This window comes from Lonchura striata, chromosome 3, assembly GCF_050655825.1.
Source record: "Lonchura striata isolate lonStrDom1 chromosome 3, ASM5065582v1, whole genome shotgun sequence".
Lineage (NCBI taxonomy): Eukaryota > Metazoa > Chordata > Aves > Passeriformes > Estrildidae > Lonchura > Lonchura striata.
This window is the reverse complement of record NC_140705.1, coordinates 83,844,697-83,858,681: the sequence shown is the minus strand read 5'-3', so window position 1 is coordinate 83,858,681 and position 13,985 is coordinate 83,844,697. Positions and strand designations below refer to the sequence as shown.

Below are 13,985 nucleotides of genomic sequence, written 5' to 3'. Positions count from 1 at the left end.
ACAATCATCCTACTGAAGTAAATTAGCATCCTTTCCAAGTTTTTGTGCTTCTGTAATGAAAAAATGATCCTTACCCATTGATTTTTCTTCAGATTTCAGTGCTTCTGTAGTTTTGTGGTGCACTTCAGCTGTGGAATCGGTTACCTTGGACTCTGAACTTTTGGAGCCGCTTTGTTTCGATCCTTCTGCCTCTGAAGATTTTTGGGATAACTGGAGTTGGCTTGAGAATTTTTCATGCTACATGACATTAAATAGAGAATAAAACACAAACCCTCAAAGAGTGGGAAAAAAAACCACCTCTATGTTATAATAAGTGTACATGGACAAAAAAAACATCCAGGAACTGCACATTGTTACCTTAAGTGCTTCTTCAGGGACTCTCATCTCTCCCCTGACCACAGTAAAAAGATTAGTATGTAGGAAATGATAAGGAAAGTACTGAAGAACTCTGAATTCACAAGAGGATTTTACAGAAAAGTATTAATTATGCAGCCTATTATGCCACTAGAATGGTGACAGCTTTTAAAATACGTCACTGTTAGGATACTGTAACATTACCATATTCATCAAAGCAAATGAAGTTATTTACTAGATGTAAACAGAACATTGAGTGGATACCTTAGTGTTTTAATAATACAAGTCTTTTTTTTTCATTCAGTGGTTTGCTGAATAATTAATTATAATCTTATCTGCTGGTATACAACTACACATGATACAAATATTTGTGTATTTGCCTCAAAGAAAAGTAGTGCTTTTTAGCAACACAGAAGATACACGTTATGTTCTAAATCATAATTCAAAGTTAAGGTTTCTTGCAGTGAGAGACAACAAAATGTACTTTATTTAGGTAGAATATCCTAAACCCTGAGATTTTCTCTAATAAAGGCATTTTTGTAGCAATGAGAACACTTAACACAACCATACTTCCTAACAAGAAAAGTTCATCCCAACACTGCATTTTTATGGCAAGGATATCATATCCAAATCTCAATTTATCTTCTAACTTCAGAGTGATGTATGTCTGTTCTGGAATCCTCACATCATTCACAAATGTCTGCAGAAACAAATGAGAATAAAAAGAAACACCATTGAATTCCAAAACAACAGAATTAAATAATTTAAATAATTTTATAAGAAATTCTTCTTCACTACAGATTTTCTACTGGTGATTCACAAGGAAACTAAAAGCTCAAATTGCCAGCTGTTTAACAAACTATGTCAAAAGGAAGGTAAAACACCAGTTGACTACCAAGTTGCATACTGGCCTTGAAAAATTCCTTGCACATTTAATCTTGTTAGCAAGATTCATGGAAATGTTGATTATGGTTCCTTTGAATTAGCACCTCCACTTAATATTTTTATTGTAATTTGCTCTTTTCAATCCAAATTAACTCCCAGAATTGACTGTCATTGTATTTGTACAGCATTTAGCATTGGATATGAGAGAACGGAGGCAGCTTATTTCTAATAATTGTCAAAGGACTTAAGAAAACATGAACCAAGTTTGTGCATCTGAGTAACACCAAAAATCAGTGGTAAGAATTCAGTATATTGCAACCCTACAGGATCATCCTACTTCTAACTTGAAAATTCTCCAATATGTACATGTTTCTAAAGAAAGAAATAGTTCAAATATGCCATTTTATAAGCACTCTGAAGTTGGAAAAACTTGAATAATTAAATAAGTCAAAAATCTGAATATTTGAATTGTTGTGTTGCTCATAAGTCTAGTATTAAATGAACTGTGGTTAGAGAGAAACAATCCCCTTCCCCAAAATAGCAAGAGGATCTTCTATTTAATTTTCTTTTCCTAAAGGAAAATAAATGTACTTTTTCCTAAAGGAAAATAATGTTTTTTTTCATTACTTAAAAAACTGTTTACCTACTTTGTAGAAAATATCTTCCATGGGAAATAAGAACAAAAGGTTCTATTTACTGGTTTGTAAGCATGAGACTTTCAGTAATATTTCAGGCATATTTATTGCACTTTAACATTTTGAAAGTCCAGGGCAAAAATCTCTGTGAAGATGTCCCCAAGGCACTTGAATTTCAGTGAACCAACAGAATTTAAGCCAGCCACCTTGCAGACATCTCTATCTATATGTATGTATGCATTTTTCCTCCCAGGTCAGAGTTCTGAAATTCATGTGCATGCACAGCATACCCAAAGCAGAGAACTCCAGTAGACTGTACAGTCTATTGACAGCCTCATGTTTATGACTGAAGTGATGGCATAAAACAACCAAGTCTTAGTTACTCTGCCACTGCAGCTTTAAAATCTCATCACATGCTTTGGGATGCCAGACAAAGCTAACTTGCAAAAGCTAGTTACTCTGTAAATAAAGAATCCTTTGCCCCTTTAAATCATTAAATCATTTGCCCCCTTTAAATCATAAGTTTATTCTTCAAATAGTGAGAGTCTACTCTCTTTAAACCTTCATAAAGTTTGCTAAGCTTTGCAGAATCCAGTCCTGAAACATCAGTGTGAAAGGACTTTGCTATCCTGTAAGTATTCCTGGGAAGAATGTTACTCAAATGGGCCATGGATTGTTAATATTTTTTATGGTATATTTGAGTTAACAAGTCAAAGAGTTCTACTGATACTAGGGATATAATAACTACATACTAGCAACTGCACACATTTGCTTCACAAAAGAGAAATTCCTTCATCTTTTTTTTGTATGGGAAAAAAACTGATTAAAATTTACTTTTTTTTTTTTTTTTTTTTTTTAATCTAGATGTCCAGGATGAAGACTTCTAGACTTAAAAGTCCAGGAAAAAGACTCCTGTAACCTTTTAACTGAATCAACCATACATATAAGAATATTCAGGCATTAGGACATCAGGTGCAGTCACAGTTCAGCTTGTTAAATTATAACACTCAAAACACTTAAAACAAAAATATTGGTATTAGCCACCTCCCCTTAAAATCTGAATTATCTTTAGAAGTTAAAGGTGCATTCTACCAGGAATGGAGCAACCCTGTATATTAAGCAAAGTATGTATCTCTTCTCAAAAGAGATGAGAACTGAAGAGATGCAAAATTCCATGTAGTATGCAAAATAAGACAGGGTAGAAGCTGCAGAAGCTCTAGAAGAGGCACTTGGCTGCTAGGTAGGTGGTGTTCTCAGTGGAAACAGTAACTAGACTAGAAGAATTATTACCTAGTTCACTATATGGTACTGAGCCATTGTTCTGCCACACAATTACGTATGGTGTTACAAAAATAATGTGTTTTATCTGTTAACCAAGTAAGCAGAGGTATGAAAGAAAAGCACAGTGGGAAAGTGATAGTAAGGAAAACACTGTGAAGACAAAGAGAAAGGACTGAACTCCTGAGATGTAATATTCCTTGTCCCAAAACAGTAGGAAGAAGGCGCTCCTTTGATGTCTCTGAGTAATCAGCTCTAAGGCAACTGAAGCTTCACCTCAAACTTGAGAATTAATTAGATCAAGTGAAGCAAATCACTAAAAGCTCTTTATCAGAGGCAAAAAAGGAGTTGAATGATGACCTTTTAACATATATTTCTATTAAATTCCATTTGTGACAAGGCAACAAAAATCTGAAGGTATACCTACTGACTACAGAAGTTGCACAACGAGGGAATACAATCAAATGTCTCAGCAAAAAAATTCTATGTGCTAAACTTATTTTTCATCACTGCCTTGAAACAGCACACTGACTTCAAAAATACATTGGTATATTAAATATTTAAGGACCAAAGTCCTTGTATGTCTACAACTGTTCAAAGGATATAGGCCTTCAATGGTTTCACATGGAGTTGAGTCTCTTTGCAAGGCTGAGTTAGTTACCTTAAAATACAGAAAAGCTAATAGAGACAGTGACAGAGTTTTATTTTGAAATGCACTTCAAGATCAAAAGGCAGTAACTTGAGAGTTCATCTTAATCTTCTATTTATTTAAATACTTCACAAAGCTATTCACTATCAGTAGCTTTCTAAGTATTATTCAAATAGGTAGTCACAGATGAATTCATGATTTTATCTGTAGATATTCATGACAGGGCCAAGCATTTAAAGTTATAAAATAACAACCATAACAACTGCAAACACATAGGTCATAAAGAAGTATCTAAAAGGCTACAAAATTATAACAAAGTTACTATGTTTTTAAGAATTTGCTATAATATCAACAACTTTTATAAAAAGTGATGCTTAGCTAGACTTCTGAATATGCACTTCCTAGAAAAGCCTTAGAACAGAAAATATCATCTGAAACTTTTCCCATAACTGGATTTTTCCTGTATGAGTTTGCAATTACTTGACACAAATTATTCATTGAGATGTTTGATGATTCTGAAAAACTAAATGCAAATACAGTATTTGTTAAATAGATTTTCATACAACATGGTTATTGCATAATTATTTTTTTCCACATACAACCAGTGCAAGTACATAAGTAACACACCTCTTTTTATTGTTCTGAGCTTTTCTTACTGCCGAAGCCCTCTTATTACTGGAATTAACAGCAGCCCTTTGTAAAACGCTCAGTGGAAAACCCCTGCAAAGAATACACTTTTCTTTTGTATGTTCCCCCATTTCCAGACTCGCACTAAAAAGGTTATTAATGTACAATTAATAATGGCTCAAAGAAATTCCCAAAATAAAGATACAGAACACTATGGGAAGCTATCTGTTTCTGATGTTAACTTACCCCATTCAAGCTGCCCAAATCCTTCACCAGGTGTTCATCTGTAGAGGCATCATAGTTGAGTACAGCATGTTGCTTGTCCACACTCCGTGACTAAAATATATTAAAGAAAATAAAATAAGGTATTTGAAAACAACACAAAGTGGTTATGGTTATTTCTTAGAGCAGTGTGATTATTTTCTTTCTACACAACACATTTATTCAAATTACATAAAAAAGATCATCCCACATATGAAAACAACAATCTCTAACCCAACTCCAGGTACCCATAGCAGAATCCTAAAATTAATTTAAAATAATTAGAATCCTAAAATTAATTTAAAATAATTATTTTCTTATTGCTTCCCTAAATATGGTATGTCAGATCCAGATATATCCAAAGGGGTTTTTTTCAGTCCACTCTAGTATCACTGATGTTTAATCTAATATCATCAACTTCACTTTATTTCTTTCTTACTCTCTTTCTCTCCCCCCTTAATTACACACATCATTCAAGACATAACTATGATTCCAGGGGGCTGTTCTCTCTCAAACACACTATTTGCTGTCACACATCTGGGATAATTACCATAGTACACAAGCATTCAGAGTGTTTCTCCTTGATCTCAATTTCCTCAACCGATTAGCTATAGCCTCTTCACTACATGTCTGAGCAATTCCTAAATTACTATTTCCATTAGTTCTGACTTTCTCAGTCCTTCCTTAAGCACATCAGAATCCATTTATTTATTTCATGAATTCTTTTTTTCACATCCAAACATCGCCACAGAGATGAGGAACAATCCTGGCTACTACTTCATCCAAGAACAGCAGCTCCCTAACAGCCAAGTCCCTCTTTCATCACTCACTCCTTGCCAAGTGTTTGCAGCCTGAGGTACTGTATTTGTTCTGGTTTAGGGTAAATTTGGGGAAAGAACCCCAAAAGGGTTCCTTCAGGAAAGCAGATTCAATTGGCCCCTCCCCCCAACCAGTTTGGGAAAGATACCTCTTTGGAGAAAAAGTGGAAAAAACCTGTTTATTAAACAAGCAAACTTAAACAATATTAAACAATAAAATTTCTTGCCACTCCAAGAGAGAGACAAACTCAGAAAAATCCCCTGGGTTGCAGCTGGGCTCACTCAGTCTCTGATCAGTCCCTCCGGCGCTGGAAATGCCACGGCCCAGGCCCGGCACGCTGGGCTACAGGTGTGAGCGGCTGCTGCTCTCCTGGTGTTCAGTCCAGAGCAGGTCCAGAGAAAGGGAAAAAACCACAGTCCAGGGAACTTCTTTGCCTCACCTAGCTAAAACTAACTAGACTAGGGAAAAAAACCAAAGGAGAGTTCTGTCTCGTTGTCCGTCTGTACGCAGACAACTCAGTCCAGGAGCAGGAATGTGAAGGAGGGAGTGCAGTTCTTGAAAACAAACTCTGCACTTCTTCCCCCACCCCCCCTTCACTCCTGGAACAAGTCTTAAAGATGTAGAACTAATTATTCAACATAAACAGGGCAGACGATTGGGGATAAAGGCATCATACAGTCAACCTAGGACAGGTACTGATGGCAAGCAAGGAAGGTGGGGCTGGATGTGTCTCCTCCATGCATGCATATGGTCAGCACCTGGACATCCTCAAGAGCTCCCAAGAGAATGGAGACCATAGCTCATCCTCTCCATCAGCCCACACTTGATCTTATGTTTGCTCTTAATTCTGCTAGTGCACTGTCACAACATGACTGCATAGCAGCAAATTCCTTCCTCCAGCATAGTTCCTAATTTCAGGTTTGCATCTTCTGTCTTTGCTACTCAACTCATTTTTCAGCACTGTATTGCACAGAGAATGGTACATTTCTGTCTGAGACTTCTGTGTACCAGCATTTATGGTCTGTCAGCTCTAGGAGTCCTGCCTTACCAAGTGCACTGGCCAGTGCAAGGCATGAGAACACACAACTAGTATTCCTAAGGAAATGTTTTCTCTTATTGTAATCCCATAGTTATCACCTCACTCCTCTGCCATATCTTGAGACTTGCTAGTATTATTTTCCTTATTTTCAATTTTTATTTTCCTTATTTTTATTTTTTCATTCTTCCTTTCCATTTAATCTTATGACTACTTTGTTTTCTCCCCAAAGAAGTGAGATCACTGTTCTTTTGATTATACTTACTATTTTATTTTTAGAGTTTTTATTTTGTGCTGCATTTTGGAGAGGTATGATGGGAGGGGGCAGGATATCAAAGTGGAGAATAAGGAAGAGACAGACAAATGAACAAGTTCCCTGCCAATATAAGCTGCACTAACATACTACATTAGTTAAGTGCTTTTAATGGCAGATGAAGACACAGCAACATGGTTCATTTTCTACTAGCTTAGTAACCTTGAAAATGAAAACAATCTCAATACAATGAAATTCATTGATGTGCATGAGTTTTGCTGAGCCTACAATATTAAGCACACATTACATTTTTCCACGCTCAAGTAGAACCACTGCACCAATAATTACCCTATTTTACCCAGGCTATTGAAAAAAAAATTTAACTTCTCTCAATATTGTTATTCAAATACACACTGTATTACTAATAATTTATTTATATTTATGTGCTACATCCTACTAAAAATAAGTTAAAACATAAAGGACATGAAAAGATCCTCAAAGCTTCATGATACTATGTCACATCATCTGAAATGCTAAGAATGATTACTCAAGTTTGTGGCTTTTACAGAAACACTTGAAATTCTGCAGAACATCACAGATGTTCAGAACAATTCTCCTCAATTACCTGCATATACTTGGACTTTTTATTAATTTCAGCTGATTTCTACAGGTGCAAAGACTGTGCAAGTCTTTGAATGCCTTTTTTTCCTTTGGCTTTGTTAATGCAGCCTTCCATTCAAATTTAAGGGCTTTTAAAATTCCTTCTTGTAAGACTGTGGTGCCTTGGCTGGCAGCTAAAGGCCACACAGCTGCTCACTCACTCTCTGCTGCCCCAGCAGCATGTGGGATACAACAGGAAGAGCAAAAGGAAAGAACTCATGGGTCACATTTCAGCAACAAAGAGGAAGAAGAAGTAAAACAAATCAAGTGATGAGAAGGCAATCATTTCCCACCTCCCACAAGGATCCCAGTACCCAGACAGTCTTTGAGCAGTGGGTATCTTCCCCAAAGCCCCTCCCTCAGTTTTCAATGCCAAGCACAACACATTATTTGTCACAGAATAAGTATCTCATTGGTCAGTTTGGGTCAGCTGTCCTGCTTTGTGCTCCTTCTCCACATTTTATGCACTCCCCCAGTGTGTGTAGGAGAAGAGTGAGAGAGAATGCCTTGAAACTGCACACACACTGTTCAGCAACAGCCAAAAGAGTGGTGTGTTATCAACAGTGTTTTGGTCACAAATCCAAAACAATACTATAATGGCTTCTTTAAAATAAACCCTACCAGATCCAGTACAAAGATTTATATATGTCTGCAGAAATAAGAATCACAGAATAACTGCAGTAAAAGCCATATGAATATGAAGAGGAAAAATCCATCCTCAGTTAAAATAAATTTGTAACTGGTGTTACTTTAGATAGATACTCTTCAATTCAATCCAGACTACTAAGAAAATATTCAGAATACAGAAAATAAATGTATTCTTATTTGCAAACAATTCTGATATTGTGAATAATATAGATTTTTTTTTTTCTTGGAGATGATTTCTCCATCAACATTCAAAATATTTCTAACCATAAAGGTGAAAGAAGGGGGAAATGTAGTATTCATCCACAAGCAGGATAAATGATGACTATTGGATGCAATGTAGCAGCTAGCTAAACAGGAAGACTTCACATTATGTTTGAACATATTTACAAAAAAAGGCAGATCTGTATCCCCAGAAGTGAACAAAACCTTTTAGAACAACAGTGTTTACAGGTAGAGATCTGAGGTCTATCAAGCATGAAACAGAGTCAAAATTCTTTTCATTAAAGCCTTTATAATATGTTTTCTGTCAACAAATTATGAATAAAAATATTAAATTCCGCTTTCTTTATCATGCATTGTCCACATGCTTTGCAGTAAGAGAACAACCAAGTTGTCAAGAGTTGAAAGGAAGGTCTTGCACAAAGAGCTATACACATAGAACAAGAACACATTATTAGCTTCTCTTTTGGTGGGTTCCTCCCCCTGCAGCACTATGTGATGTTACAGTCATGCTGGCATGTAGACCTAACATAGCAGCAGGCTAAAAAGAATATTCTTGAAATCCCCAGGCCCCTTGGTTTTTTCCACTAACTCTGAAGTAAATACACAACAAATAATGTTTGTAAATAACTCAAATTTATTCACAGTATTAATCAAAAGGGGTAGCTACCTTTGAAGGTGAAGTTCTGTAACAAAAAAGAATAAATGCTTCACTGTAAGGACTGATCTACTATGGATGGCATAGCAGAGAAGAAAGGAGATTCTCCCTTATTTACAGGCAACACTCCTCTAAAACAAGTTACTAGTAAAATAAAAGCATTTTTGGATTATAACCTACTGGGCAGGAACCAGTGGGGTGGGGCTTTTTGGTTGCTTTTCTTTTGTTGTTTTGGATGTTGGTGGATTTTTCTGTTATTTGTTTGTTTGGGTTTTTTTAAATACTGCCCACAAAAATTACCAAGACATTATACTATCTGTTTTTAAAGAGAAATTAAGACTACTTTCAACTGCTTTCTAACATCACCAGTAAAATATCTGAATGCCTTCTGAGGGTGAGAGCCAAATGCAATTTACTAGAGATACTACTTTCTGAGTAATAAATGTAGGATTACATCTCTAAGCACTTCATTTGCAAGTAAGACTCCAATTTGGCCAATAATGGCTGCATACACAACTTTTGTGAACAAAAACTGCAAAACAAAGTATTTTATTGAATGATAGGAAGTGTTGAGAGATTAGTTTTGAAGTTCCAACTTCTTAAGAGCTCTACACTAAATGAGAAAAATTTAAGAAGAAGCTCCCAAAATACTACCATCAGTCATAAAAAAAAAATTAGAAACAGGCAGGTCAGAGGACTATAGCTTTGATAGGGCAAAGTGCAAGCAATATGGCTACATAACAACACAGCTAAACACATCTAAGAGCTCCAGAAAGTGATCCTCAAAGTTGAGGAAGTTACTGAAGGATCAAGCTATTTTGACTTGTGTATTTTCAATTCTATTTAAACTAAGTTATTCAACTTCCTCAGAGACAGACTTCTCTCTACAAATTTCATTTTCCTTTGTACAACCAATCAAGGCATGGGGATAGAGTTACATCAAATCATGTGACTAAATTAGATTACAAGCTGCCAAAAAAAGAAGGCTCCTTTCAAAAGCATCCAGCTTTCTTAACATTATCACATTTTATGAAACACAGTCTACTTACTTTACTGGTCATACTGCAAAATGTATTTTGTCTTCTATCTTTGCATTCTGCTTTTGATTTATATGAAGAAAAGCAGTAACTGCATGATTAATGGCAACACATTTAAACTATTTTTTTTTTTTTCCTAAGGACACAAAAGATTCTTCAAAACAAGCACTCCCAACATCTGGGGAATTTCTTTTTCAAAAGGAATGCATGAAACTGGTGCATTAAGTTCATGATTTGAGCAGCTGCACATGGAAGGCTGAAGCAATTACCTGTAACATCAGCTCACAGTCATCTCTTCCAACAAAAATCATTTCCCGTGGCAGCCTATGTCGGGTGCCTCCACTGCTCACCAAAAACCAGGATGTTAAGCTCATTTTCTGCTTAGCTGATAAATCCTTGGCAAAGCTATGTCATCCTGCAGTGAGAAAGAAAGAGAGACCGAGAAAATAATTTTAGTTATTTTTAGTTACAGTTTCTGCTCAGCAAACACTGTGAGCAGAATACAAAAAGGCTCAGAAAATACAGCATTCTCAATAGCATGTACTGAATCCAGCAATCACAGGAAGCGAGAGGCTTCAGATTTGCATACTCTCAGGCTCTGCTTCATGCAGCTAGGCAGATTTAATTGGTAACCTTCTGCAAAAGGAACAAACAGCTACCTAATGCCAAAGTTGTATGTCAAGTTGTCAGAAAGCTTTTACTATTTGACCACTGATTATCAAGATAATTGCTACAATAACGCTTCACTATCACAACCAACAAACAGTATAGCAAACATTCACAAAATACAGCAAGTAACTTGCATGTGTGTCATTACCATTTCCTGTGAAAAAGAACTACCTCATCTGATTTTAAGCTCAAAACCTCGGTACAGCACCAAATCAAAGGAGCTTTAAATTAATGGAACTTTTGCTTCTTATTTAATCTCAGTTTCTCACAATAAAACATCTATTTTGGAAATTTAACAGTGTGCATTTAGCATTGCAAAAAACCAGAGCAAAATGAACAAATTAGAAGTTTTCTATAAGTATGAAATCCAAAAGAAGCATTCCTACAAAACTTTACCATTAATAATCAATAAAGGATCCAACATATTCCATAAAACAGAAGAGAAAACCCATAGCTATTTAAAATGTCACAAAAATTTATAAAATTTTTTACAGAAAACTTCTTCACACAGTATGATTTACTTGAAACTGGACAAAAATATGATTAAATTTCTCTTCAGAGTAATTCAATTGCTAACAGCTGAAAAAGCTTTAAGAGTATTCCAAATCTCCCTTAAAGAAAATGCAAGCCAAAGCAATTATTTAATTCATTCATAACCACAATGTATTAATTGAAAGAGAAGCTAAAGAAAATCAAAAGCAACCAGCCAGCTTTTCTCTCAGTACCAAATAGCAGGCATTTCTCTTCTATTTATAGGTCAATTAGTGAATTTCTGCAAGGTTAGCAAATGTACTGTAAGTAGACATAAATCTGTAGTGGACTTGAGCATACTCTTGAATAATACTAAGAATTCAGTGAGGTCCTCAAAATGAGGGCTACAATGGAAACAATGAATAAAATGACAATGTAAGCACTATGCCATGAGACAAACTACAATCAAGGAGATACCACAAATTAGTAAAATGTGTAAAGATAACTAAGTTTAAGTCAAAACAGCATGTGACATGACAAAGAAGATTTTTACAAAACAGTTAGTCAAAAGGTGGTAAAATGTACCAGCAGAGCTGCCAATCCAGTTTAAAAAAAAAATGAAATCCACATGGAATAATTTAGAATGACTTAATATGCTAAAGAACTACCGAATATGAAGTAAATATGCATTGCAATAGTATTCTATAGTAATACTTACAATAGAATTATCTTTCCACAGCTGTATCACAACACATTCAAATGCAATGCATGTCCACTTAATGTTATCTGACCCAACAGAAGTAATACAGCATCTCTAACATATTTTATTCCTAGAAACTAAAAAGATTAAAACTAAATCTACAATAAGAACTTGCTGAGATAAAATTCAAAGTATTGTAGTTACTAAATACATGTTTTAACAATTAAACTGTATCATTCAGAACCTTTGAAGAAAATTAGTATTTTTATTTTCAATTTAATCTAATTTAAAATGACAAGATAAACTGGATCGATCAAATTACATTTTTCAGTTCCCCTTAAGAGAGGAAAAGGAAGTATCACGAACAGCCAGACTACATTCCAGCGTATAACAAGTAAATTAACTGGATGTTTGACAGCAAGCATGCTGTTCAATATCAAAGCTCCTCATTATGTCTATATTTTACTACCTTCTAAAATTTCCTATCTGTTTATCCTAATTACATTTGCACCATTTGGTCTTTCTGCTCTAATTGGAAATTCATATGAAAATCTCCAAGATTACATAGAAAAAATTGAAAATTGGAAAAATTTCTTAGTAAAAGCTATGTTGTAGTTTACACAGGTAGACTGACTGTAAAAGAGGAAAACTATTTTTATTTAGAAAACAGAGAAGTAGGTCAGCAAATAGAGCTAGGGAAAAATAAACCAACACTCCAAACTTCCTACAAATGATAAAGCCTGACAACAAACAGATTAAATTAAGCTTTGTGAAATATTTCTAAAAAATGTATTATACAAAGCAATCACTGCCACACAGCTTGGCAGCACATTTGTAGTTAAAAGTCCATCACCATTTCTATCAAACTTTATAATACTGTTCTTTTGAAACAGTTGCTGTCTCAACTGCAAGAAACGATCAACCTAGATACATATTTTATTTTAAAGTATTCTTTAGACTAAACCAATGCCTTTGATCAGAGTTATGCTGCAATCTGCATAGCAAAACTGGCTGAAAAAAGGATCCAGTTGCAACAGTTACTTAATATCAGAACAAAAAAAAAAGCACATTAAAAATTTTATATGGAACTGCACACTTATTAGTCATATAGACAGTATGTGGACAATTTCATTGCATCCCAAAAAGTTAATGGAAGCTTGCAATGTTTCGAACAAACTGCTCTTGCAAGTACTCCGGCTGTAGTGTTCTGAACAATACAAGGATGAAAGATGCTTCACTGCCTAGGAGATACCAAATTAAATTACTATATGACAGATGCAAAATCATCACAAGAAGTGGCTTTTTACAGAGTGTAAATTTAGGTCATGATAATTCTTGCAATGAAATGTTATGGATACCAAAAGGTTACACAGGGTTCAAAAAGCGATTATTTTATTTCATGAATGCTTATTATCAATCCTATTACATGCACTGACACCACTTACAGCTCAGGAAGTGCATGCACTGTGCATTTTGAGGGGCTGGGAGGTTTCACTGTCCTACCCAAAAACCTCTCATCCTTACCTATCCTTTTTTTATGCATGACAGGATATTGTTCCAGATGGACCTGTCCTACTCCACTACAGACTACACTTTTCAGATGCAGTATTTACAAAAAATACTTCTACCCTAGAAAAAAATAATTTAAATGTTTTATTAAAGTATTTGGTTCTATTAGTATTTCCTAAAATGGCAGTATTGTGTTGTAGTCTTCAACCAAACTAGCAAATATTTCATCAATACTTGATCATTCAAAGCTTCATTCCTGATGTCTGCAAGTCCGTGGCTGAGACATCCATGGCAGCTGCAAAATATTTCCTTGTCTGCAGAAGAAACAGCATTTTATGGTGAAGGACTACAATTTTCAAAAGACAGTAACCAGTGTGTTGGAATGAATATGTGGGTAATAAGTCATTTGAAACAGATGCTGCAGTAACAGAGAAATTGGATGCATCATCCCTGTAAATATACTTCACTCCTAAGAACTAAGATCCTGTATTACGCAGCCAAAAGATGGGTGTAACCAATTTCAAATGTCTAAATAGACACTGCCAAGATTATTTTTTACAGTCATGTTATTGCAAATAAAAATCCTTAATAATCTCAAATTTGAGCATTTTATAGTC

At 35.1% G+C, this 13,985-nt stretch overlaps 1 protein-coding gene across 8 annotated transcripts in view; it reads right to left on the bottom strand.

Moving 5' to 3' along the window:
• Positions 1 to 13,985, bottom strand: part of CEP170 (centrosomal protein 170) — a 92,885-nt gene that overhangs the window by 57,560 nt on the left and 21,340 nt on the right. For all 8 annotated transcript variants that reach the window (XM_085575525.1, XM_085575531.1, XM_085575526.1 and 5 more), the window contains exons 2-6: positions 10,289 to 10,434; positions 4,675 to 4,764; positions 976 to 1,054; positions 358 to 416; positions 75 to 237 (exon numbers count right to left, since the gene is read on the bottom strand). In XM_085575525.1, the coding sequence (XP_085431651.1) occupies positions 75 to 237; positions 358 to 416; positions 976 to 1,054; positions 4,675 to 4,764; positions 10,289 to 10,393 (496 nt within the window). In that variant the 5' untranslated portion in view covers positions 10,394 to 10,434. The remainder of the gene's footprint in view (positions 1 to 74; positions 238 to 357; positions 417 to 975; positions 1,055 to 4,674; positions 4,765 to 10,288; positions 10,435 to 13,985) is intronic.